This window comes from Erithacus rubecula (assembly GCF_903797595.1).
Source record: "Erithacus rubecula genome assembly, chromosome: 2".
Taxonomy (NCBI): domain Eukaryota; kingdom Metazoa; phylum Chordata; class Aves; order Passeriformes; family Muscicapidae; genus Erithacus; species Erithacus rubecula.
In genome coordinates, this window is record NC_136685.1 from 759,983 (window position 1) to 787,417 (window position 27,435).

At 56.4% G+C, this 27,435-nt stretch overlaps 2 protein-coding genes across 2 annotated transcripts in view; one reads left to right on the forward strand and one right to left on the reverse strand.

Annotated features, from left to right (window-relative positions):
- DTNB (dystrobrevin beta) overlaps positions 1 to 14,775 on the forward strand; it is a gene marked incomplete at its 3' end in the record, with an annotated part of 83,331 nt that extends 68,556 nt beyond the window's left edge. Inside the window, exons 14-18 of the mRNA XM_079298277.1 lie at positions 588 to 673; positions 2,964 to 3,077; positions 5,449 to 5,545; positions 13,440 to 13,460; positions 14,686 to 14,775. Of these exons, the coding sequence (XP_079154403.1) occupies positions 588 to 673; positions 2,964 to 3,077; positions 5,449 to 5,545; positions 13,440 to 13,460; positions 14,686 to 14,775 (408 nt within the window). The remainder of the gene's footprint in view (positions 1 to 587; positions 674 to 2,963; positions 3,078 to 5,448; positions 5,546 to 13,439; positions 13,461 to 14,685) is intronic.
- Positions 1 to 27,435, reverse strand: part of OST4 (oligosaccharyltransferase complex subunit 4, non-catalytic) — a 220,721-nt gene that overhangs the window by 125,684 nt on the left and 67,602 nt on the right. The window lies entirely within an intron of this gene.

Below are 27,435 nucleotides of genomic sequence, written 5' to 3' on the forward strand. Positions count from 1 at the left end.
TGTGATTTGTCTCATGGATCTCTGTGATCTCTGTGATTTGATTTGTGTGATGTGATTTCTCTCGTTGATTTTGATTGTGATTTGTGTGATTTTTGTCATTGATTTTGGTGATGTGATTTCTGTGATTTGTGTCATTGATCTCTGTGATTGGTGTGATTTATGTCATTGATTTCTGTGATTTGTGTCATTGATCTCTGATCTCTGTGATTTGATCTCTGTGATGTGATTTCTCTCATTGATTTTGATTGTGATTTGTGTGATTTGTGTCATTGATTTTGGTGATCTGTGTGATTTGATTTGTCTCATTGATTTCTGTGATTTGTGTCACTGATCTCTGTGATTTGATCTGTGTGATGTGATTTCTCTCATTGATTTTGGTGATGTGATTTCTGTGATTTGTGTCACTGATCTCTGTGATTTCTGTGATGTGTGTCACTGATGTCTGTGATTTGTGTCACTGATCTCTGTGATTTCTGTGATGTGTGTCACTGATGTCTGTGATTTGTGTCACTGATCTCTGTGATTTGATCTCTGTGATGTGATTTCTCTCACTGATTTCGATTGTTGTTTGTGTCCCTCTGTCCCAGCCCCGTCCCCCGGCTGAGCTGAGCTTCAGCTTCGATGCCAACAGGCAGCAGAGGCAGCTGATAGCAGAGCTGGAGAGCAAGAACAGGTACAGCCCTCCCTGAGCCATGGCCTGATGAGTGACTCACTAACGAGCTCATGATCCTGGGAGGGGCTGCCCTGGTCCCCAGGGAGGGCTTGGGCTCTAATCCTTGGAATCACCAGCACTGAGCCCTGGAGCTCACAGCACATCCAGCAATGCTGAGCTGGGATCTGATCCCAGAAACCCCTGAAACCCCCCAGTCCTGGGCTGATCCCCCAGCAGGAAAGGGGGGATTGTGCCCCTGTGCCCAGGTGAGCCCCACCTGCAGAGCTGCCCCAGCCCTGGGGATTCCAACAGCACAAGGAGCTGGAGCTGCTGCAGAGCCCAGAGGAGGCAGCAGGGGATCAGAGGATGGAGCAGCTCTGCTGTGAGGAAAGGCTGAGAAAATGGGGATTGTTCACCTGGAGAAGAGAAGCTCCAGGGTGACCAAACTGTGACCTTCCAGTGCCTGAAGGAGCTGACAGGAAAGATGGAGACAAGGCAGGGAGGGACAGGACCCAGGGAATGGCTCCCATGGGTGGGATCCTGGGCAGGAATTGTTCCCTGGCAGGGTGGGCAGGGCTGGCACAGGGTGCCCAGAGCAGCTGTGGCTGCCCCTGGATCCCTGGCAGTGCCCAAGGCCAGGCTGGACACTGGGGACAGTGGGAGGTGTCCCCATGGCAGGGGTGGCACTGGGGGGATTTGGGGTCCCTCCCAAGGGTTCCCATGGTGTCCCTGTGCTCACAGCCCCGTGCCCAGGCACCCCCAGCAGTGGGCAGAGGCTGCTCCAGGGAAGGTTGGAAGTTTGGAAGTTTGCTCCAAGGGAAGTTTGGAGCAGCAGCAGTTCCTGGAGAGCAGGAGCAGCTCAGTGCTGGCACTGCTGCAGCTCCAGTGCTCTGCCCAGAGTCCCTGCAGGTATATGGAAAAGTTCCTGGAGATCCTGGTGAAGGACATGTCACTCAGCATCAGCAGTTCTGCCAGCAAGGAGAGCTGGAGGTGACACCCTGCTGCTGGCAGGGTTTGTCCTGCTGCACTGAGCCCGTGGCCACCCCAGCTCAGGACACAGGGCCTGGGCTGTGCTGCTGCCTCTGGGCACCCTGAGGCTCCCTGGTGTCTGTGAGCTGCTCCTGTGTCCTCCCTGCTGGGCCAGCTGGGATCCTGCCAGTGCTGCTGAGCCCCTGCAGGGCAGGGAGCCTGGGACTGGCACCTCTGTGCTGCTGGAACCCTCTGGGGGTGCAGTCCAGGGGCTGGAGAGCACTGCAGTGCCTGATTCCATCCTTGTGGATAATGCACCCCCCGGGCTGTGCTCGCACCCCTGGTGTCATAAATGAGGAACAAAATCTCGATATTCACCAAAACTTCAGTGGGTTTATTTTATCCAGACAGAGCAAGCAGTGCTGGGGACACCTGGGGGCACTGCCCACTCCATCCCCCTGAGCTTTGCCTTGCAGCTCCCTTTATAGCACGGTTCCCTTGCAGCCATCAACAATTGTTATTTTTGTTGTCATAATTCTGCCAGGTGAGCAGTGGTGGTCGGTGTGTAAGGAAAATTAAACCACAAACACCAGAGTTTTATGTCCAAAAAGGAGACAGAGGAGTCATTTTTGCTTTATTCCAATAAAGGGACAGGCCATGGGCCATTCCCCTGGGATCTCTCAGATTTTTGGAGGACACAGCCTCCTTTTTATTCCAATTTCCTGCTGCTTTTCCCTCTCTCTTTCCCCATGGGCTGGGGTACTCGAGAGGCACAGACTCCCAAACACCTGATATCTGACATTCCCCTCTAATGTACAACCCTTCCTTTTAATTTTTAATTCTTGTACAATTCATAGTTTCCCCCTCTGTTGCTTCTTTCATCTTCTGTTACCCAATTTCATTTACCAGCAAACCTACAGTTTGTTTGTAAAGGCAAATCTCTTTTCCATTCATCAATCAGTGCAATCCCTCCCATTGTTTCTTTTATCTCTAGGTGCCAACTTTGTCTACCAACAGATCCACAACTTGTTTGTAAAGACAAATGTGACATTCCTCTGGGGTGGGGTCTCTGGCAATGTGTCACCCACAGAGAACCATCCTTGGTGGATAAATGGCAGGGGTCAGGCAGGCTGCTCTCAGGGATGGGCTGCCATGGATGCCACAGATCTGGAATCCGATTGTGCAGGGTCTGCTGGGCTGTGTGAGAGCCTTGCTCTGCACGCTGTCAGTGGATACAGCTTGTTTAGAAACAGAATATTCCTAGCAGGGGGATTTAACCGGGATGGTTCAATGGTGCACTGTCCTCTCTTTAGTGGCAGTGACGGTGTGTGTGTGTCCCCAGGGAGATCCTGCAGGAGATCCAGCGGCTGCGGCTGGAGCACGAGCAGGCGTCGCAGCCCACGCCCGAGCGGGCGCAGCACAACCCCGCGCTGCTGGCCGAGCTGCGGCTGCTGCGGTGAGTGACCGCGGAGTGACCGCGGAGTGACCGCGGAGTGACCGCAGGGACCGGAGAGTGACCGCGGAGTGACCGCGGAGTGACCGGAGAGTGACCGCGGAGTGACCGCAGAGTGACCGCGGAGTGACCGGAGAGTGACCGCGGAGTGACCGCGGAGTGACCGCAGGGACCGCAGAGTCACCGCAGGGACCGGAGTGACCGGGGAGTGACCGCGGAGTGACCGGGGAGTGACCGCAGGGACCGGAGAGTGACCGGGGAGTGACCAGGGAATGACCGCGGAGTGACCGGAGAGTGACCGGGGAGTGACCGCAGGGACCGCAGAGTCACCGCAGGGACCGGAGTGACCGGGGAGTGACCGCAGAGACTGGAGTGACCACAGGGACCGGAGAGTGACCGCAGGGACCGCAGTGACCGGAGAGTGACCGCAGAGTGACCGCAGGGACCGCAGTGACCAGAGAGTGACTGCAGAGTGACCGCAGGGACCGCAGGGACCGGAGAGTGACTGCAGAGTGACCGCAGGGACCGCAGTGACCGGAGAGTGACCGCAGGGACCGCAGAGTGACCGCAGGGACCGGAGAGTGACCGCACTGACCGGAGAGTGACCGAAGTGACCAGGGAGTGACCGGAGAGTGACCGCACTGACCGGAGTGACTGCAGTGACCGGAGAGTGACCGCACTGACCGCAGTGACCGCAGTGACCGGAGAGTGACCGCGGAGTGACCGCAGGGACCGCACTGACCGGAGAGTGACCGCACTGACCGGAGAGTGACCGGAGTGACCGGGGAGTGACCAGAGAGTGACCGCACTGACCGGAGAGTGACCGCACTGACCGGAGAGTGACCGGAGTGACCGGGGAGTGACCGGAGAGTGACCGCACTGACCGCAGTGACTGCAGTGACTGGGGAGTGACCGCACTGACCGCAGTGACCGGGGAGAGTGACCGGGGAGTGACCGGAGAGTGACCGGAGTGACCGCACTGACTGGAGAGTGACCGCAGTGACCAGGGGAGTGACCGGGGAGAGTGACCGTGAGAGTGACTGGGGAGTGACCGGGGAGTGACCGGGGAGAGTGGCTGGGGAGGGACCGGGGAGAGTGACCGGGGCTGCTGGGCTACTGACCTGGGGCACTGCAGGGGCAGCTCCTGGAGCTGTTTCAGGAGTCAATAAAACCCTCCCTGTGAATGAGCCCGGCCTGCACAGTCATGGAATTGGGGATGGGTGGGGTGGGAGGGACCCCAAACCCCCCCAGTGCCACCCCTGCCATGGGGACACCTCCCACTGTCCCCAGTGTCCAGCCTGGCCTTGGGCACTGCCAGGGATCCAGGGGCAGCCACAGCTGCTCTGGGCACCCTGTGCCAGCCCTGCCCACCCTGCCAGGGAACAATTCCTGCCCAAATCCCACCCAGCCCTGCCCCTGGCACTGGGAGCCATTCCCTGTGCCCTGTCCCTCTGGTGAAGATTCCCTCCTCAGCTTCCCTGTATCCCCCTCCAGATCTTCAATTTAACAACCACAATCTTCAACACACAGAAAGAGACTGAGATCAACAGCCAGGGTGGTCAATATTTGTAAATATTCCAGAGGTGGTTAATACCCAGGGTGGTCAATATTTGTTAATATTCCAGGGTTTTCTGTCCTTTAAAGAAGAGTTGGGTAATCCATGGCAGCAGCTCAGTCTGCTCAGGAGGTGTTTAACTGGGTGACACACTCAGCTGTCAGCAGAGTCACTGTGGGGCCAGAAACAATCCCCTTTCCTGAGGTCACTCCTCAGCCCAGGGCTGGGCCAGCACAGGAGCCCCTGCAGGCTGACGTCTGCCTGAGCTGCTCCTTTATTACTCACTGCTTTCCTTTTTTAACCACAAAGCCCAGCCTCAGTCATCACTCCTGAAATAGCTGCAGACAGGTTTGTGCAGCCAGGGGAAGGCAGGGGAAGGTCACTCCTCCTCCTCCTCCTCCTCCTCCTCTGCTGTCACCTGGCTGCTGGTGCAGGGACTGTCCTGGCTGTCCCATCCCTCCCAGAGCAGCTCTGAGCTCTCCTTCCCTCCAGAGCTCATCCTGCTCTGTCTCAGCCCCACAGGATGCCAGGCTCTGATGCTCAAAAACATAAAAAGTGCTTTTTGTATTTTTTTTTCCTCTCAATGCTCTGCTGCTGAGCAGGGTTTCCCTCTGCCTGTGGCTGGAGCAGCTCTCAGGGTTTGGGGGAGCAGGGAATTGTCACCTGCAGGGTCATTGTGGCTGTGCTGAGCCCACTCCAGCTGTTGAATGGGGAGCAGGACAATGATGGGACCCAAAGTGACTGACACAGAATTCCCTGGGGAGGTTTGAAACACCCCAAGTTCATTTTCTGCCTCTCTGTCCCATGTCCCTGGCACAGGCAGAGGAAGGATGAGCTGGAGCAGAGGATGTCAGCCCTGCAGGAGAGCAGGAGAGAGCTGATGGTGCAGCTGGAGGGGCTGATGAAGCTGCTCAAAGTAAGAAACCTGCTCCTGTTGGGGGGCAGCTCACCCCAAAACCCTCCTGGGCTCTGGGATCCCTGCTTTGCATCCACACCCCAAAAATCCTCCTGGGCTCTGGGATCCCTGCTGTGCTCTCACACCCCAAAAACCCTCCTGGGCTCTGGGATCCCTGCTGTGCTCTGACACCCCAAAACCCTCCTGGGCTCTGGGATCCCTGCTGTGCTCTCACACCCCAAAAACCCTCCTGGGCTCTGGATCCCTGCTGTGCATCCACACCCCAAAAACCCTCCTGGGCTCTGGGATCCCTGCTGTGCATCCACACCCCAAAAACCCTCCCTGGCTCTGGGATCCCTGCTGTGCTCTCACACCCCCAAAACCCTCCTGGGCTCTGGGATCCCTGCTGTGCATCCACACCCCAAAACCCTCCTGGGCTCTGGGATCCCTGCTGTGCTCTCACACCCCAAAAACCCTCCTGGGCTCTGGGATCCCTGCTGTGCATCCACACCCCAAAAACCTTCCTGGGCTCTGGGATCCCTGCTGTGCTCTCACACCCCAAAACCCTCCTGGGCTCTGGGATCCCTGCTGTGCTCTCACACCCCAAAACCCTCCTGGGCTCTGGGATCCCTGCTGTGCTCTCACACCCCAAAACCCTCCTGGGCTCTGGGATCCCTCCTGGGTTCTGGGATCCCTCCTGGGCTCTGGGATCCCTGCTGTGCTCTCACACCCCAAAACCCTCCTGGGCTCTGGGATCCCTGCTTTGCATCCACACCCCAAAACCCTCCTGGGCTCTGGGATCCCTGCTGTGCATCCACACCCCAAAAACCCTCCTGGGCTCTGGGATCCCTGCTGTGCTCTCACACCCCAAAAACCCTCCTGGGCTCTGGGATCCCTGCTGTGCTCTCACACCCCAAAAACCCTCCTGGGCTCTGGGATCCCTCCTGGGCTCTGGGATCCCTGCTGTGCATCCACACCCCAAAACCCTCCTGGGCTCTGGGATCCCTGCTGTGCTCTCACACCCCAAAACCCTCCTGGGCTCTGGGATCCCTGCTGTGCTTCCACACCCCAAAACCCTCCTGGGCTCTGGGATCCCTGCTGTGCTCTGACACCCCAAAAACCCTCCTGAGCTCTGGGATTCCTGCTGTGCATCCACACCCCAAAAACCCTCCTGGGCTCTGGGATCCCTGCTGTGCATCCACACCCCAAAAACCCTCCTGGGCTCTGGGATCCCTGCTGTGCTCTGACACCCCAAAACCCTCCTGAGGAGCAACAAGAGTTTGCCAAAAGCCATTTCCATCCCAGCTCTGTTGGGGTGCAGGGGTTAATGGTCTTTGTGTGGGTCACATCTCCAGAATCTGAGATTTAGAGTGATTTCAGGTTTGGTTTGGGGCTCAGCACCTCTCACTGTCCCTGGGAGCAGGGCAGGGACAAGGAGGGGACCCTGCCCAGCCCCTGCCACCCCTGGGCTCCTGCCTGAGGCTGCTGCTGCTCTGAGCTCCAGAAATGTCATTGTTTGGGTTGCTCAAGGGGGTCCTTCCTTGTTTTTGTGGAGTTCCCAGCTGGTGACTGGAGTGGGAAATTCTGTTACACCTTTGTTCTTTCTCTGCCTTCAATCAAACAAGAGAAAAGGGGCAGAGACAAGTGTCCCAAAGTGCTGGGGGAGAGTCCTGGCAGGGGTGACAGTGGTACAGATCAGCTGTGGGTACATCTGGCTGGCTCCAGGACAGTTCAGAGCTCTGCACTCAGAAGGGACAATGAATTCCCAGTGCCTGGGACTCTGAAGTGCCACCACTCCTCAGCCTGGGCTTCTGTCCTGGGGAGGAATTGCAGCCCCTGCCTGGGCCTGGGGCAGGGATGTCCATTCTGGGGTGAGGGTCACACCCTCAGCTGGGCCTGGCTCATTCCCCTCCCTGAGCACACGTTCCCTTGCTTGGGAATTCTGTTTTTCCTGAACCCTCTGCTCTGTGTTTTTCATGCTCAGCCCATTAATGTCTGACTTCTAAAATCACAGAAATCTTGGATTGCCAGAATGGTTTGGGTTGAAAGGGACCTCAGAGCCCCCCCAGTGCCACCCCAGCCATGGGGACACCTCCCAGTGTCCAGCCTGGCCCTGGGCACTGCAGGGATCCCTGTGCAGCCCTGCAGCTCTCCTGGATCCTCCTCTTCCACAAACACATCTGCTCTGGAGCTGGAGGGATCCAGAGTGGAAAATTCCCTTCCAATGCAAATTTGCCTGAACAGTTAAAGATTCCTGCCTGGCTTTCAGAGTGAGCTCAGTTTGCAGCTTTTGGTTCTGCCAGGGGCACTTTGCCCCCTGAGCTGTGCCCAGGGTTAAATTCTTTAACCAGGGGCAGCTGAGCCCTCAGCCACTGCTCCTGGGGGGCTGTGCCTTGCCCAGGGTTTCACAGACATTTGTTAAATTTGGGAAAAGCAAGCTGGGTGTTGAGCCTCAGCAGACAGAGGGGTTCACTGCCCCTCCTGCTGCCCTCCCTGGCACTTGGCACTGGTTTATTTCCTGCTCTGCTCACTGTGGAGGGGATGCTGTGGGTCAGTTCCTGTGCTGTGCCTTCAGAAACCAGATTTGGGATAGGTTCAAGGAGCCAAATCAGCTTTTCTGGGCAAGGTCTCCTTTCCATGGAGATCTGAAGCTTCTGTGTCACCTGTAAAAGGGGCCCTGGATCAGCATTTCTGAGACATAAACATGAGTAAAGTCATGACAGGGACAGGCCATGGAATCCCAGAGTGGTGTGGGTGGGAAGGGAGCTCAAAACCCACCCAGTGCCACCCCTGCCATGGGGACACCTCTCCCTGTCCCAGCTGCTCTGGGCACCCTGTGCCAGCCCTGCCCACCCTGCCAGGGAACAATTCCTGCCCAGGATCCCACCCAGCCCACTTGGGTCACCCCAATGAACTCTTTGAGCTGCCTCCCCTCCCTGTTTGAATCCCCACCCCCAGCCCTGGGCATTCCCAGATCCATCACCAACCCCCTGCCCTGCCCCGGGTACCTCCTCACTCAGGTAATTATTTTAAGCTGCAATTTCCCCAGCCTGCTGAGCTAAAAATACCATTTCTTGTAGATACCTCTGACACCTTTTCTCATGATTGGTGTCAGAGCTTCCCTGTGTGCAGGCTCCAGGGGAAAGGATGGGGCAGGCACAGGATCCTCCCTGCCCTGCTCAGGATTTCACCCAGCCCTGCTGCCTCCAGGCTCCCTTTTGTTCCTGATGTTGCTGTTTACTCCCAGCTCTCATTTTCACTGGTTTTAGCCCTGCCAGACACGATTTTTCCCCGCCAGGTTTTAGCTTCTCTCATCACTTGGAGCTCTTCAAAACTCTTCATGTATAATTTACATCAGCTGTAAAGCTTTTATGGGGTTTTTTTCCCATTTTCTTATGCAGTGTTTTTTTACATTTTTAGTGCTGCCTGCATTTCACTATTTGGGGCTGGATTGAGCTCTGCTGGCTGAGTTTGGGGTGGGATTGTTGTTGGTCTGTGCAGGAGCTGCACTGGGGGATCCTGTGGCTCCTCCCAAGCCAGGACATTCCTTGATTCCAGGAAAGCCATCTGTGCATCACAGCTGTGCTCTGGAGCTTCATCCATCTCCCCCACTCTGGGCTGCCTGCACTCAGGGACAGGCCCTGGAGTAAAGTCCCCTGCAAGCCAAACCATTTCTGGTTCTGTGATTGCTGATAATTCCCATTCTGGGATTTCAGACCACTCCAGTTCTGTGATTTGTCATTTCTGTCCATTCCCATCCTGTCATTTCTGACCATTCCCATCCTCTGATTTCTGTGATTTCTGTCCATTCCCATCCTGTGATTTCTGTCCATTCCCATCCTGTCATTTCTGACCATTCCCATTCTGTGATTTCTGTGATTTCTGACCATTCCCATTCTGTGATTTCTGTGATTTCTCTCCATTCCCATTCTGTGATTTCTGTCCATTCCCATCCTGTCATTTCTGACCATTCCCATTCTGTGATTTCTGGGATTTCTGACCATTCCCATTCTGTGATTTCTCTCCATTCCCATTCTGTGATTTCTGTCCATTCCCATCCTGTCATTTCTGACCATTCCCATTCTGTGATTTCTGGGATTTCTGACCATTCTCATTCTGTGATTTCTGGTATTTCTGTCCATTCCCATCCTGTGATTTCTGTCCATTCCCATCCTGTGATTTCTGTGATTTCTCTCCATTTCCATTCTGTGATTTCTGACCATTCCCATTCTGTGATTTCTGTGATTTCTGTGTTTTCTCTCCATTCCCATTCTGTGATTTCTCTCCATTCCCATCCTGTGATTTGTCATTTCTCTCCATTCCCATCCTGTGCTTTCTGGCCATTCTGGTCGTTTGTGCAGAGTTAATTTACCCCCCTGGGGGTCCTGCCCTGATGTTCCTGGGCCCTCCCCAGGCTGTGGGACTGAGAGTCAATGCTGAGTTCCTGGAGTTCCTCACAGTTCCCCCCAAGGAGTGCTGGCACTGGCTGGGTTCCAGTTTGGGGCTGGAGGGAAGGGATCTGTGTTTGCCCATCCCTGGCAGTGCCTGGCCAGGTGTTGGCCCTGGGGGGGTCCCTGGCTGTGGATTCAGGGTGGGATTTGGGGGTTGCAGTGTCAGCTCCACACAAACCCAGCAGGCAGATCCCATTGCTCTGCTCCCATGTCCTTCACAGCAATTTCCTCCAGGGATTTCTCCCTGCATGCCCAGCCCCAGCCAGCTCTGTCCCTCCTCAGAGGGCTTTTCCATATCTGTCCCCAATGCCAGGGCCTCATTTTTCAGACTAACAACTTTTTTTTGTGGGGTGGAGATGATTAAAATCTTTGCCCTGACCTGGGTCCCCACCTGGTCCCACAGGTGCTGGTGGGAGGCACAGGGGGAAATGTGGGATGTGGGGAGGGCACATCTGCCAAACAACACCCAAGAAACGCCCAAAAGAACACCAAGTCTTGGAAGAAAACCCCAAAATATCTGCTCAAAACCATGGGATGGTGCCCCAGGCTGCTCTGCAGGGCTGGGTGGGAAAGCAGCTCCAGGGGTCAGAGAGAAGGAGCTGCTTCAAATGAAGGGAAAGGTTCTGGTTAATCCTGCTCAGATGGGAGATCAGCCAGGGGAGGTTGATAAACGGGTTCATGGATTTCCAGGCCAGAAGGAGCTTTTATCCCATGGGTTTTAATGCCATGACCTGGATTTCTGGGGGGGCTGTGCCTGGCCTGCTCCTGCTGCCCCTTGTGCAGGGCCATGGAGGAGGGAACAGCTGGCAATGCTGGAATTGCTGCTGGGGGGACACAGGGGTCAGCAGCCCTGTCACACCCAGGGTGCCACCCCTGCTGCTTCTGCTCTGTGGAGGGACAAACCCCATGGAAACCTCTGAATGAGGGGATGGATCCTGTATTTGGGGGGATGGATCCTGTATTTGGGGATGGATCCTGTATTTGGGGATAGATCCCGTGTTTGGGATGGATCCTGTGTTTGAGGATGGATCCCGTGTTTGGGGGGTGGATCCCGTGTTTGGGGGGTGGATCCCGTGTTTGGGGATGGATCCCGTGTTTGGGGGGTGGATCCCGTGTTTGGGGATGGATCCGGGGGGGGGGGGGGGGGGTGGATCCCGTGTTTGGGGGGTGGATCCCGTGTTTGGGGGTGGATCCCGTGTTTGGGGGGGTGGATCCCGTGTTTGGGGGTGGATCCCGTGTTTGGGGATGGATCCCGTGTTTGGGGATGGATCCCGTGTTTGGGGGGTGGATCCCGTGTTGGGGGGATGGATCCCGTGTTTGGGGGATGGATCCCGTGTTTGGGGGATGGATCCCGTGTTGGGGGATGGATCCCGTGTTTGGGAATGGATCCCGTGTTTGGGAATGGATCCCGTGTTTGTTTGGGATGGATCCCGTGTTTGGGGATGGATCCCGTGTTTGGGGGGATGGATCCCGTGTTTGGGGGTGGATCCCGTGTTTGGGGGTGGATCCCATGTTTGGGGGGATGGATCCCGTGTTTGGGGGTGGATCCCGTGTTTGGGGGGTGGATCCCGCGTTTGGGGGGATGGATCCCGTGTTTAGGGGGATGGATCCCGTGTTTGTTTGGGATGGATCCCGTGTTTGGGGATGGATCCTGTGTTTGGGGGGATGGATCCCGTGTTTGGGGGTGGATCCCGTGTTTGTTTGGGTGGATCCCGTGTTTGTTTGGGTGGATCCCGTGTTTGTTTGGGTGGATCCCGTGTTTGTTTGGGATGGATCCTGTGTTTGTTTGGGATGGATCCCATGTTTGGGGATGGATCCTGTGTTTGGGGGATGGATCCTGTGTTTGGGGATGGATCCCGCGTTTGGGGATGGATCCCGTGTTTGTTTGGGATGGATCCCATGTTTGGGGATGGATCCTGTGTTTGGGGGGATGGATCCCGTGTTTGGGGGGATGGATCCCGTGTTTGGGGGTGGATCCCGTGTTTGGGGGATGGATCCCGTGTTTGGGGGGATGGATCCTGTGTTTGGGAGGATGGATCCCGTGTTTGGGGATGGATCCCATGTTTGGGGGGATGGATCCCGTGTTTGGGGATGGATCCTGTGTTTGGGGGGATGGATCCCGTGTTGGGGGGGGGGGGGGTGGATCCCGTGTTTGGGGATGGATCCCGTGTTTGGGGGATGGATCCTGTGTTTGGGGGGATGGATCCCGTGTTTGGGGATGGATCCCGTGTTTGGGGATGGATCCCATGTTTGGGGGGATGGATCCCGTGTTTGTTTGGGTGGATCCCGTGTTTGTTTGGGGTGGATCCTGTGTTTGTTTGGGATGGATCCCATGTTTGGGGATGGATCCTGTGTTTGGGGGATGGATCCTGTGTTTGGGGGTGGATCCCGTGTTTGGGGGTGGATCCCGTGTTTGGGGATGGATCCCGTGTTTGGGGGATGGATCCTGTGTTTGGGAATGGATCCCAATTTTGGGGGGATGGATCCCGTGTTTGGGGGGATGGATCCCGTGTTTGGGGGAATGGATCCCGTGTTTGGGGGTGGATCCCGTGTTTGGGGATGGATCCCGTGTTTGGGGGATGGATCCTGTGTTTGGGAATGGATCCCAATTTTGGGGGGATGGATCCCGTGTTTGGGGGGATGGATCCCGTGTTTGGGGGTGGATCCCATGTTTGGGGGGATGGATCCTGTGTTTGGGGGTGGATCCCGTGTTTGGGGGATGGATCCCGTGTTTGTTTGGGATGGATCCTGTGTTTGTTTGGGATGGATCCCGTGTTTGGGGGTGGATCCCGTGTTTGGGGGATGGATCCCGTGTTTGTTTGGGATGGATCCTGTGTTTGTTTGGGATGGATCCCGTGTTTGGGGGGATGGATCCCGTGTTTGGGGATGGATCCCGTGTTTGGGGGGATGGATCCCGTGTTGGGGATGGATCCCGTGTTTGGGGGATGGATCCCGTGTTTGTTTGGGATGGATCCCGTGTTTGGGAATGGATCCCGTGTTTGGGGGGTGGATCCTGTGTTTGTTTGGGATGGATCCCGTGTTTGGGGGGTGGATCCCGTGTTTGGGATGGATCCTGTGTTTGTTTGGGATGGATCCTGTTTTTAGGGCATGGATCTGGTTTTTGTTATTTTGAGCAGCAGAGGGTCACAGCCTCCTGGAATGGTTTGGGTGTGAAGGGACCCCCAAACCCCCCAGTCCCCCACCATGGGCAGGGTCCCCTCCCCTGTGCCAGGCTGGCCCTGGCTCCCCTCCTGTGTCCCTTTGTCCTGCTCTGGGACACCCATCCCCTGTCCCCAGAGGCTACTTGAAGGGGACAGTGGGACAAATGTCCCCTGTGCTCTCAGCCCTGTGTCCCCTGCTCCTGTCCTGTCCCTTCACTGTGTATTTTGGGTGAAAACTGCCATTTTCACATGCTAATGAACCTTTCCCCTCTCTCCACCCTTTTCTCTTCCCACCCTCTCTAGGAAGAAGAGCAAAAGCAGGCAGTAAGTTGACTTCACTTTGTAGGTGATCTGATTTTTTTTTTTCCCCTTCCTGCATGAAATCCATTTTGTGTTTAATTGTTAATATGCAAACAAACCCTGGGGTGGGGGTTTGTGCTGGGGAGAGGGGCACAGCCTCCCTCAGCTCCCAGCAGGGTTTGTGTGCCCCAGTTTCCCTGTGCAGGGGAGTTCATGGCCATGGGCTGGGCTGATGGGGCTCCTGTGGACCCCTGGATTCTCAGCTGCCTTCATCCCTGGGTGTGTGGGAGGGTTCCATGAGCTGGGAAAGCTTTCCTGGCTCTTCAGGAGTCCTTTCATTTTCCACCCTGCCACACACAAGTCCATGCATGAGAACTAATTAATGCCTGAGTGTTCTGCAGTCTGGGGGATCCCAGGGGCTGCACAGGGCTGGGAGCAGCAGCAGAGGCTCTGCTGCAGTTTGATTCCCATTTTCTGTGCTGCCAGGCTGTGTTGGTGCAGGATCCACTGCAGAGGGAGCCCTGCTGCCTCCTCAGCAGCTGCCAGATGTGCAGTGCCTGCTCCCAGCACAGCACTTGCAGCTGCTCCTCCTGCTTTCCTCCATCCCCCAAAGCTGCCACTGCCATAAATCCGAGTTTGCACCTCCTGTGCTGCTTGGACACAGTGCTTGCCAGTCCTGGGCCCTTGGTTTTTGTAGGGAAGATGACATTTTGGGGTGGCTATTGCTGAAAATATTCAGATTTCTACATGCTGGAAGTGACCTTTGCTGACTCTGGAGGGGATTTTGGTGCTGTTCCTGTTGTTTGTTTGTTCTGGTGCCAGTCTAAGGTGCTGGAGTGGGCACTGACCAGTTCTTTGTTTGGAAATCATGGAATCCTGGAATGGTTTGGGTGGGAAGGGGCCTCAAACCTCACCCATCCCATGTCACTGCTGCTCCAAGCCCTGCCCAGCCTGGCCTGGGCCATTCCCAGGGATCCAGGGGCAGCCACAGCTGCTCTGGGAATTCCATCCAGGGCAGAATGGGTCCAGTGTCCCACCCAGAACCCTCCTGGGTGTGCAGGGCAGGAAGGGGCCAGGCTGCAGGAGCTGCAGGGATGTCCTGGGGCAGGGAAAAGCCCCAAGCCAAGGCCAGCCCTGTTCCCTGTGCCCCTGGAATGTCACCCTGTGTGTCCCCCACTGCTGGGAATGATCCCCTGCAGGGAAAGGCACAGCTTTGTCACAGCCCAGTTCTCCTGTGCTGTGCTTCCAGCTGGAGTGTGGATACAGAAAATGGGCAAATACAACATCAGGGGAGAAGTTGACCAGTTTTAGGTCCTTTTTTTGCCTGGGAGGAGGATAAAGAGCCTTTTTTTGTCAGGAGGAGGATAAAGAGCCAAAATTAAACTAATGTCAGCACAGTGACATTCCTGCAGGCCATTCCTCTGGAATCAGGAATGCAGGAGCCAGAATTGATCTGAAGCTCCAGAAAGGCAGATTTTGGCCAACTGAAGGATACATCTGTGGTCTGTAGGAGCTGAGACTTTACATCCTTGCTGTGCATGGGCTGGAAATGCAGCAGTCCCACCTGAGAGCATGCAGAGCAGCCCTGGTGCTCTCAGCAGCCTGCTGGGTTTGTTCTGCACCATGGTCCCAGTGGGAAGCACCTTCCAGCTCCCTGCTCATCCCAGCCCTGGGCAGGACTCCTGCCCCCATCCCAGCTTGTTGCCAGCCCCATCCAGCTCTGGGGACTTGCAGGGGGGGCTCAGGTGTGTCAGGGAGATGAGGGTCCCCCAGCAGGAGTTCCTGTCCAGGTGGGGTGAATGAAGGAGGGCAGTCATGGCTTAGCTCCAGCATCACTTTGGGAATCTCTGATCTCCCTGCACTCTGCCCAGAGGTTCCTGGCAGGGATTTTTGTCAGGGAAGGACACCATTTCTGATGCCTGATATTCCACCAAGCTGCTGCTGTGTCCTGGGCCCTCCCTGAAGGGGCAGAGCCTGCTGTGGGATGTCACCCCAGCCTGGAATGCAGCCACAAGCTGTTCCCACTGTTCCCAGCACTGCTGTGTCCCTGCTAGTAACCCTAATTTCCACCAGCAGCCTCTCCATGTCCCAGCTGGAGAGAGGCTGGAGATCTGCTCCCCATTAAAGGCTCTTTGTGTGCACTGGGAGGAGCAGCCAGAGGAGCTCTGTGCCCAGAGCAGCTGCAGGGATTCCCAGGATGAGCATCACAGGGATGAGTCCCTGGCACTCCCCCAGCCCCTGCAGCATCCCAGAGCAGCCCCAGAGCTGCCATGGGGCTCCTCCTCAGCCCCATGCACAGGCAGGACTTGCCATTCTCCTGCCAGGGTTAGAGACCCTCCAGCAGTGCCAGGGCACAGCCCCTGAACCAGCTGAGCCACCTCAGGGATGAGGGATGGCTGCAGTAAAGCCAGGCACCCACAGCCCTGTCCTTCCCAAACCCAAACCCCACAGCCCTGTCCTTCCCAAATCCATGAGCCCTGTCCTTCCCAAACCCCACAGCCCTGACCTTCCCAAATCCATGAGCCCTGTCCTTCCCAAACCCCACAGCCCTGTCCTTCCCAAACCCAAACCCCACAGCCCTGTCCTTCCCAAACCCAGACCCCACAGCCCTGTCCTTCCCAAACCCAAACCCCACAGCCCTGTCCTTCCCAAACCCAAACCCCACAGCCCTGTCCTTCCCAAACCCAGACCCCACAGCCCTGTGCTTCCCAAACCCAAACCCCACAGCCCTGTCCTTCCCAAACCCAGTGCACTAGAACATCTCCCAGTGGGATGATGGAATTTTATCAGTCATGCACTGGACTCAGTGGCCATGAACAGGAGATATCTGCTGGAGGGAGGATGGGCTGTGGGAAGGTAAAGATGATTGCCCAGCTGGTTTAACAGATAAACACACAGCCCTGGTGACCTCCTGCTCTGTAACCCCAGACAAAGGGTTTGACAGCACCTTCCCCGTGCTGGGGTGGCTGAGGCAGGTCAAAGACAAAGCCCTGAGCTGTGCTAGTGGTGTCTGCAGCAGACCTGGTGTCCATCCAAAGGAAAGAGACCCCCTCTCCCCTCACTCCTGGAGCACTGAGGAATTTCTGTGGGCTCAGGAGCTGTGCCAGGCTTGGGGAACAGGGCTGAGAGGGACTGGGGACAAGGCAGGGAGGGACAGGACCCAGGGAATGGCTCCCATGGGTGGGATCCTGGGCAGGAATTGTTCCCTGGCAGGGTGGGCAGGGCTGGCACAGGGTGCCCAGAGCAGCTGTGGCTGCCCCTGGATCCCTGGCAGTGCCCAAGGCCAGGCTGGACACTGGGGCTGGGACAGGGGGAGGTGTCCCCATGGCAGGGGTGGAACTTGGGGGGGATTTGGGGTCCCTCCCCACCCAAACCAGTCTGGGATTTCACTGGGGATGGGGTCCCTTGGTCCCCAGGGGCTCTCCTGCTCCCACTGTCACAGTGGGCTGGAACAGCAGAGCCCTGGGATGGCTCAGTCCTGCTCTATAGCACCAGAGGTGTTTCCAGAGGATGGATTCAGTCACAGAGGGTTCCAGAGGGATGGATTTATTCCTGCACACAGATGTTTTTCCAGAGGATGGATTTATTCTGCACACAGGGGTTTCCAGAGGGTGGATTCAGTCACACATAGGTTTCCAGAGGATGGATTTATTCTGCACACAGATGTTTTTCTAGAGGATGGATTTATTCTGCACACAGGGGTTTCGAGAGTGTGGATTCAGTCACACAGAGGTTTTTCCAGAGGATGGATTTATTCTGCACACAGGGGTTTCCAGAGGGTGGATTCAGTCACACAGAGGTTTCCAGAGGATGGATTTATTCTGCACACAGATGTTTTTCTAGAGGATGGATTTATTCTGCACACAGAGGTGTTTCCAGCCTGGCAGAGCTGTCAGAGCCCTGTGGTTCCTGCAGCCTGGGGAGCAGCCAGGAGGCAGCTCAGCCTCTGCTCCATTCATGCCTTCCCTGAATCACATTCCTGTGTCCTGAATCACCCTTTGGATCCCTCACTACAATCAGGCTGCAGTTTGTTCCCTTCCTTGCCTTTGCTGGGTCCCAGCTCTGGAGCTGCAGGCTCTGCCTGCCCTGACAGGGCTCTCACACCCTTGTCAGGGTGGGCTCCATTTCCTCAGCAGGAAAATTTCCTCCTGGAAATGGTTCCACTTTCCCCTCTGCAGGTTTCTGTTCTGCATTTCTTGTTTCAAGGTGCTGTTTGTGCAATGGGGATGGGGAGGTGTGTGAGCATTCCCACCAGGATGTGCAGCTCCTGTGGGTTTATTGGGGCTGGTTCTAAGATTTGGTGATGGGCCAGGGGCTCAGGGGGTCCAGGAGAGCTCAGAGGGGCTGGGGACAAGGATGGAGGGACAGGACCTAGGGAATGGGCAGGGCTGGGTGGGATCCTGGGCAGGAATTGTTCCTGGGGCTGCAGCATCCCTGGCACACCCAGATCTTTGGGAGGTGCTGACCCAGCCTGGAAGGGGCTGGATGTGGTTCTGGATCCCACAATTGCCTGTCAGCCACTAAAGCTGCCCAGCAGAAAGCAGGGGTGGGAGGGGGGGGCTGTGGGAGCAGGGCAGAGGATGGTTTGTGGCAGAGCAGAGCAGCAGCAGTGTCCTGGAGCAGGAGGGATGTTCCAGGGGCAGCATCCCTGCAGCCACAGCGAGTTTAAACCATGAATTCACTGCCTTGTAGGAATCAGCAAATCCCAGACTGCTTTGGGCTGGGAGGGACCTTAAATCCCCCCCATTCCCACCCCTGCCATGGGGACACCTCCCACTGTCCCATTGCTCCAGCCCAGTGTCCAGCCTGGCCTTGGACATTTTATCAATCCCCATCAAAGGTGTCACTGGCCAGGTCAGAGTGGGATTTTATTGAAATACTCTCCTCTCCATGGGTGTTCCACCCTGTGTCCCCTGCTCCTGTGCTGTCTTGGTGGCATTTCTCACCTCCCATCCCATGGTCACCCATTGCCACCTTTGGGGACAGATTTTCCTGAGGTGTTCCTGCCCTGGGGACATCACTGCTGCAGAGATGTCCTGCAAGGATTTGCATTTCTTTTGGCAAGATCTGACTCCTTGCTGCTTGTTGAGTCCCTGGGAGAGGTGATGCTGCTGCTGAGCTTGGCAGGACAGAACTCCAGAATTGTCTCCTCTGCTGTGTTTTCTTGGGGCACGGGCTGGAAGTGGTTAAACCATCGTCCTTGTGGAGTCCAGGATGTGAAATATTTATTGCTTCCCTGCTGAATTTCACAGCCATGCTGACTCCTGTGAAACAATGCTTTCTTCACTCTGCAGTCGGGTGCTGCAGCACAGAGCTGGGCTGGGGGAGGCACAGGCAGGGCTGGGACCCTTGGGGTGGGATGAGCACTGGGATGGGATCAGCTCTGGGATGGGATCAGCACTGGGATGGGATCAGCTCTGGGGTGGGATCAGCACTGGGATGGGATGGGATGGGATGGGATGGGATGGGATGGGATGGGATGGGATGGGATGGGATCAGCTCTGGCATGGGGTCAGCTCTGGGGTGGGATCAGCTCTGGCTCCTGCAGCCCCTGGATAGGATCAGCTCTGGGATGGGATGGGATCAGCTCTGGGCTGGGATCAGCTGTGGGCTCCTGCAGCCCCTGGATGGGATCAGCTCTGGGATGGGATCAGCTCTGGCTCCTGCAGCCCCTGGATAGGATCAGCTCTGGGATGGGATGGGATCAGCATTGGGATGGGATGGGATGGGATGGGATGGGATGGGATGGGATGGGATGGGATGGGATGGGATGGGATGGGATGGGATGGGATGGGATGGGATGGGATGGGATCAGCTCTGGCTCCTGCAGCCCAGCCTGGCACTCTCACACACCTGCAGCCATGGTCAGGGCCCACCTGCAGCTCTTCTGTGGCATTTTGGTGTTAATCCAACCTGAAGTGAACATTTCAGGTGCTGGGTGTGGAGCTGTGTCCCTTGCAGGGCCAGCTGGTGTTTTTTGGCTCAGCAATGTCCCAGACACTGAAATTCAGGTGAGCCTGTGCTGGTGCCTTGGCTGTCACCTGGAGAAGGGATTGGTTATAGTCACAGGATGGTTGGGGTGGGGGGGTCCTTAAATCCCACCCAGTGCCACAGCAGGGACAGCTCCCAGTGCTCCAGCCCCAGTGCCAGCCTGGGGATGGCTCTGCACAAAACCTTCTCTTCCTGTGGCTCCAGAAGGAGCTGACACACTCCCCTCCATCCACAGGCAGGGGAATGCACACAGCCAGAGCCCTTCATCCCTGGAGCTGGGCTGGGCTGAGCAGTGCTCCTCCTGGCCACTAATTGGGCTGCAGAGCAATTAGCAGTGCCCTGCTCTGGGTGCATCTGCAGGGCTGCCCTGGAGCCTTTCCCAGCCTGGCAGGGTGCTCAGAGCCCCTGGGGGACATCTGCACCCACCTGGCCCTCATTAGCAGCAATGAGGAAATGGCACTTTGGCATTGCTTGACCTCACATGAAATTCATTTGGCTGGGCGAAGGTTGCTGACAGATGGCAGCGATTTGGGGCTGCAGATCATCTGTTGCACAGATTTGAGTGCTCTGGTTTGGCCCTTTCCTCTGCTGGGAACGGTCCCTTTTTCCACCTCTTCTCTTCAGAAGGGTTGTCTTGTTCAAAGGGAGCCCTGCAACATCTTGTTAAAGCATGTTCTGTGCACACCAGGCTTGAGGTAGGGCTGACACAAGGCAACCATCCTGCTGAGCATAAATCACTGTGCTGCAAACTTCTGCCTGTTTGAAGTCTCTGCTCGCTTGGCCCCTCTCCAGTTGGTTCTTTGCCTCCCCAGCCCACAGATTGTGCCCTGGGGCTGGAGCAGAGGGGAGAGCTGCAGGGACACAGCACAGGGAGCTGGGGCTGCCTGGGTGCCTGCAGTGCCAGGCTGGGCTGGGAATTGGGCTGGGACAGCCGGGGGGAGCTCAGGGAATCCCATTCTGGAGTTCAGTGCAGGAATTGAGTGCAGGAATTGTCCCAGTTGTTGCTCAGTTATCCCTGAGGACACCCCGGGTGTGGCAGGCACAGATCTCTGTCCTTGCTCTCACTCTGGCTCCAGGTGTTTGGGTGTCTCCTCCTGCCAGGGGCACCAATTATGGCTCTGCTGGAACACTAAAACCTTTTAACTGGGGAGAATTTTTTAGTTGTTCTGTGGTTGTAGCTGATTTGAAGCAGGCTCAAAGCAAGATAAAGAATCCAGAACACACAGGGCTGGTGCTGCTGAATTACAGAATATTGTGGATACAGAGCCTAGAACACACAGGGTGCTGCTGGAATTACAGAATATTGTGAATACAGAACCCAGAACACACAGGGCTGGTGCTGGAATTACAGAATATTGTGGATACAGAACCCAGAACACACAGGGTGCTGCTGGAATTACAGAATATTGTGAATACAGAACCCAGAACACACAGGGTGCTGCTGGAATTACAGAATATTGTGGATACAGAGCCCAGAACACACAGGGCTGGTGCTGCTGGAATTACAGAATATTGTGGATACAGAACCCAGAACACACAGGGTGCTGCTGGAATTACAGAATATTGTGAATACAGAACCCAGAACACACAGGGTGCTGCTGGAATTACAGAATATTGTGGATACAGAGCCCAGAACACACAGGGCTGGTGCTGGAATTACAGAATATTGTGGATAAAGAGCCCAGAGCACACAGGGCTGGTGCTGGAATTACAGAATATTGTGGATAAAGAGCCCAGAGCACACAGGGCTGGTGCTGCATTACAGAATATTGTGGATTTTGGCCTTGGCAGTGCTGCTGCTGCTCAGGGCTGCACTGGTCACTCCCCTTGTGTGTGGTGACTAAACATCCCCCAGAACCTCCCACCTGCCCAGGGCCACACCTGGAGAGTCCCTAAAACTCCAGGTTCTCCCAAAAAACCCTGCTCCAGCTTTTTAGGACCAGCACAGAGCTGGGAGAGACCTTTGGGACAGCAGAGCTGATCCCCTGTGGTGACCACCCACAGCAGCTGTGCCTTATCCCACCTTGCCCCTCCCTGCAGGGAGGCTGCAGGAATTCCTGGCTGGATGGAATTGCCAGAGCAGCTGTGGCCAAGGCCAGGCTGGACCCTGGGGACAGTGGGAGGTGTCCCTGCCGTGGCAGGGGTGGCACTGGGGGGATTTGGGGTCCCTGCCCCTGAACCACCTCAGTTAAACACCAAGATTTGCTGTTTCTCTGCTGCTTCAGTTGCTGTGGGTGCCAGCACATCTGCCTGGTGGAACTGGAGAGGTGTTTACAGCAGTGAATCACAAACACAGCACTTCTCTGCAAACCCAGTTTGGATCACAGGGTGATTCTGGTCGTCAGAACAACCTCCACCCCACTTTGATAAATAAAAATAAATAAAATCCCCCAGGGGTTTCAAAGCAGCTGGGACTGGTGTTGCCCAGGGCAAGGCTCTCAGGTAGGACTGTGCAGCAGCACTGGGGATAAACTGACCCCAGGCAGAGGCTTTTCCCTTCCTGTGGCACAGTGACAGAGCCAGGCTGGGCTCTGACTGAGCTTCTGCTGCAGGATGTGGATCCACAGCCAGGGGAGTGACCAGTGCAGCCCTGAGCAGCAGCAGCACTGCCAGGGCCAAAATCCACAATATTCTGTAATTCCAGCAGCACCCTGTGTGTTCTGGGGTTCTTTATCCACAATATTCTGTAATTCCAGCAGCACCCTGTGTGTTCTGGGGTTCTTTATCCACAATATTCTGTAATTCCAGCAGCACCCTGTGTGTTCTGGGTTCTGTATCCACAATATTCTGTAATTCCAGCAGCACCCTGTGTGTTCTGGGCTCTGTATCCACAATATTCTGTAATTCCAGCACCAGCCCTGTGTGTTCTGGGCTCTGTATCCACAATATTCTGTAATTCCAGCAGCACCAGCCCTGTGTGTTCTGGGGTTCTTTATCCACAATATTCTGTAATTCCAGCAGCACCCTGTGTGTTCTGGGCTCTTTATCCACAATATTCTGTAATTCAGCACCAGCCCTGTGTGTTCTGGGCTCTGTATCCACAATATTCTGTAATTCCAGCAGCACCCTGTGTGTTCTAGGCTCTTTATCCACAATATTCTGTAATTCAGCACCAGCCCTGTGTGTTCTGGATTCTTTATCTTGCTTCGAGCCTGCTTCAAATCAGCTACAACCACAGAACAACTAAAAAATTCTCCCCAGTTAAAAGGTTTTAGTGTTCCAGCAGAGCCATAATTGGTGCCCCTGGCAGGAGGAGACACCCAAACACCTGGAGCCAGAGTGAGAGCAAGGACAGAGATCTGTGCCTGCCACACCCGGGGTGTCCTCAGGGATAACTGAGCAACAACTGGGACAATTCCTGCACTCAATTCCTGCACTGAACTCCAGAATGGGATTCCCTGAGCTCCAGGGGTGGTTCCTCTGCTCCCCTGGCACACAGAGCTTCTCCCTAGAACAGACTAAACTAACAGGGATCCTGCACACGCAGTAACCCAAGAGCCAGCAGCTTCCACATCAGCAATTTAGACAATAAACATCTCAATGTGCCCCAGAATAAATGTAGGGAATGAGGGATTTGTATAAAAACTTCCCCCAGCCTGGGAAGTTCACTCTTCAAGGAGAGTTTTTGTGTTCAGAGCACGGTGACATGTGGGTGCCAGAGGTTCTGAGAGCTCAGAGATGTTCATGGGCAGTGATGCTGCACTCAGGCTGAGTCCTGAGCATGGGGGGACAATCCCTGACATGGGAATGGCAGAGCAGAGTCTGAGTGAGGCAGGGCTGGGTGGGATTTGGGCAGGAATTGTTCCCTGGCAGGGTGGGCAGGGCTGGCACAGGGTGCCCAGAGCAGCTGTGGCTGCCCCTGGATCCCTGGCAGTGCCCAAGGCCAGGCTGGACACTGGGGACAGTGGGAGGTGTCCCCATGGCAGGGGTGGCACTGGGGGGGATTTGGGGTCCCTTCCCACCCAAACTATTCCTGATTCTATAACCTGGTCCCAAACAGCAGTGCCTGTTGCTAGAGAAGAGCTAAACCACATGTTTTATTCCCTTTTTTTCCTCCAAAGAAGAATTATTTATTTCTGATGATTGATCCCCAAGAAGTGTCAGTGCCGGTGTCCCAGGCCAGTGCTGTTTGCTGTGCCTGTGTCTCCTGCTCTCTCTTTCCCTGGAAAGCTGAGGGATGGTCACAGGGAGGGACCCTGCAGGGCCTGTCTGCTCCCAGGCACAGGAATCTGCAGCAGAAAGGAGAAACAGCCCCAGGGTGAATGTGGGACAGGGGCTGGAGCAGCAGCACCTCCAAAGGCAGCCAGGGGCTGCTCTGAGCTGTGTCACATCCTCTGAGCTGTGTCCCCCCTCTGAGCTGTGTCCCCTCTGAGCTGTGTCCCCTCTGAGCTGTGTCCCCTCTGAGCTGTGTCCCCCCTCTGAGCTGTGTCCCCTCTCTGAGCTGTGTCCCCCCTCTGAGCTGTGTCCCCTCTCTGAGCTGTGTCCCCTCTGAGCTGTGTCCCCTCTCTGAGCTGTGTCCCCCCTCTGAGCTCAGGCTCAGGCTCAGGCTCAGGGTTCAGGCTCAGGCTCAGGGTTCAGGCTCAGGCTCAGGCTCAGGCTCAGGCTCAGGCTCAGGCTCAGGTTCAGGCTCAGGCTCAGGTTCAGGCTCAGGCTCAGGTTCAGGCTCAGGCTCAGGCTCAGGTTCAGGCTCAGGGTTCAGGCTCAGGCTCAGGTTCAGGCTCAGGCTCAGGCTCAGGTTCAGGCTCAGGCTCAGGTTCAGGCTCAGGCTCAGGCTCAGGCTCAGGCTCAGGCTCAGGTTCAGGCTCAGGCTCAGGCTCAGGCTCAGGCTCAGGCTCAGGCTCAGGCTGTGTGTTCTGCATTAGTGGATCCACTCCTCTCTCAGATCAAAGGGGCTGTGCTGGGCTGTTTTCAGCCCCGTGTGGGGACAGGGCAGGGACACAGGAAAGGACACAGAGCAGGGACACAGGGCAGGGACACAGAGGGAGCCCAGGGGCACCCCCAGTCCTGGGGCCCAGGGGAGGCTCCTCCAGGGCTGCCAAAACCCCTCCCCAGAGGCCAGCCTGCCCCTGCACTGCTGGGGCAAATACCATCATCATCTTCATCTTCTTCTTCATCTTTTCTTCTTCCTCTTCTTGTCCTCCTTCTCCTTCTTCTCCTCCTTCCTCTTCTCCTTCTTCTTCTCCTTCTCCTCCTCCCTCTTCTTTTTCTCCCTCTTCTCCTCCTTCTCCTCCTCCTCCATCAGCAGGGATTTCTCCATGCAAAGGCTGCCCAGGGAGGTTTGGAGTGCCCATCCCTGCAGGTGTCACCTGCATGTGGCACTCAGGGCTCTGGGCTGGGGACAGGGAGGGATCAGGCACAGCTGGGACTGGGGGATTTTCCAGCATCAGGAATTCCTGCAGGGAATGCTGCCTGGCCCAGAGCTCTGAGCATCACTGAAGTGCTGAGCAGGAGCAGGAGGAGGAGGAGGAGGAGGAGGAGGGTGAGCTCTGCACCGTGACGAGGCACCGTGCTGCCTCTCCTGTGTCATCCACCCCTGCCCATCCTGCTGCTGTGTGGGCTGAGCCCAGGATGTGCCTGGGGAACGGGGAAGGGCTGGCAGTGCCCTCCCTGCCTGACAGCTCATCTGCAGCTCGTGCTGCTGAGCCAGGCATGACAAATCCTGCTGTCTGTAGGAAAAGCAGGGAATTCTGCTGGGCTCCGTGGGGATGTGGGAGCCCTCAGCCCCTGCCTGAAGCACAGACACATCCACCCAAAGGGCCACAAATGCCATCCATCCTCCTCAGTCCCCTAAATTAATACTCATTCTAGTTTTCCTGGGAAGGGTTTTCAGAGTGTGTTGTGGAAACTGATGGTTTTCCATCAGCAGTGAGATGCTCTCCTTCAGCTGTGCTCCTCGCTGTGCTGTGCCCTGCTCATCACACTTCTCATTTCTCATCTGCTTTAACCACTTTATTCTGAGGAAATTTGCAGCTACAGAAATCACACTGTGCACATGCCCTGTCATTCAGTGGTTAGGCTTGGGTTTGTTGAGAGCAAAGCCCCATTTCTTGATGCTGCTAGGGCTGCGTTTGTCACGCCAGGCGCTGGCCAGCCACTGATCCATCCTGCTGAAAATCTATTTTTAGTGCTGTGGCTGTGTCTGTCAGCTGTGCATGAGCACAGCACTGCCCAGGGCTCCCTCTGGAAGGAGACACAGGCTGGAGCAGCAGGGTGAGGCCCATGGGCTGCCAGGACCCACCAGCAGGGCTTGGCCTCCTTCCTTTCCTGTGGTTTTATCCTCAGGAAAGCTACAATTCCTGAGAGACTCTGTGCCCAGAGGGGTTTCCCTCAGTCCTGCTTCAACAAACCTGGCAGTTCCCAGGGTTTGACATGGATATGGCAATTGCCAGGGCTGGCAGAATTCCCATTCTGTGGGAATCATGGAATTACTGTTCCTATGGGAATGACAGAATTCCCATGGAATCCCAGAATTCCCATTCTGTGGGAATCATGGAATTACTATTCCTATGGGAATGACAGAATTTCCATGGAATCTCAGAATTCCCATAGAACCCCAGAATTCCCATTCCAGGGAATCCCAGAACTCCCATTCCCATAGAACCCAAGAATTCCCATCCCAGGGAATCCCAGAACTCCCATTCCCATAGAACCCAAGAATTCCCATCCCAGGGAATCCCAGAACTCCCATTCCCATAGAACCCCAGAATTCCCATCCCAGGGAATCCCAGAACTCCCATTCCCACACAATCCACGCCCAGCCCCGGCACAGCTCTGGCTGTTTTGGCTCAGCCACACCTGCCCTGGGCTGTCCATCCCCAGCGCAGTCCCCGAGGGCTGCACAAAGCTGGAAAGCGTTCCAGGAAGTGATGGAAGGCACGAGGAATTTAAATATTTTCCCGAGTTTTCTGTCCTCGCCCACTCTCTGTCCTGGCTGGCTCCCTCCCGTTTCCCGGGGGCTCAGAGCTGGGGCTGCAGCTCCTGCAATTCCTGCAGCTCCTGCAGCCCCTGCAACTCCTGCAGTCCCTGCAGCCCCTGCAATTCCTGCAGCCCCTGCAGCTCCTGCAATTCGTGCAGCCCCTGCAGCTCCTGCAGCTCCCGCAGCCCCTGCAACTCCTGCAATTCCTGCAGCTCCTTCAGTTCCTGAAACTCCCGCAGCTCCTGCAGCCCCTGCGGCTCCTGCAGCCCCTGCGGCTCCTGCAGCCCCTGCAGCTCCTGCAGCTCCCGCAGCCCCTGCAATTCCTGCAGCTCCTGCAGCCCCTGCAATTCCTGCAGCTCCCGCAGCCCCTGCAACTCCTGCAGCTCCTGCAATTCCTGCAGCCCCTGCAGCTCCCGCAACTCCCGCAGCCCCTGCAGCTCCTGCAACTCCCGCAGCTCCTGCAGCCCCTGCAGCTCCTGCAATTCCTGCAGCCCCTGCAGCTCCTGCAGCCCCTGCAACTCCCGCAGCTCCTGCAGCCCCTGCAGCTCCTGCAGCCCCTGCAACTCCTGCAGCCCCTGCAGCTCCCGCAACTCCCGCAGCCCCTGCAGCTCCTGCAGTTCCTGCGACTCCCGCAGCCCCTGCAGCTCCTGCAGCCCCTGCAGCTCCCGCAGCTCCCGCAGCCCCTGCAACTCCGGCAGCTCCTGCAGCCCCTGCAGCCCCTGCAACTCTCGCAGCTCCTGCAATTCCTGCAGCCCCTGCAGCTCCTGCAGCCCCTGCAACTCTCGCAGCTCCTGCAGCCCCTGCAACTCCCGCAGTTCCTGCAGCTCCCGCAACTCCTGCAGCCCCTGCAGCTCCTGCAACTCTCGCAGCTCCTGCAGCTCCCGCAGCCCCTGCAGCCCCTGCAACTCCGGCAGCTCCTGCAGCCCCTGCAGCTCCTGCAACTCCCGCAGCCCTTGCAGCTCCTGCAGTTCCTGCGACTCCCGCAGCCCCTGCAGCTCCTGCAGCTCCCGCAGCCCCTGCAGCTCCTGCAGCCCCTGCAGCCCCTGCAGCTCCTGCAGCCCCTGCAACTCCGGCAGCTCCCGCAGCCCCTGC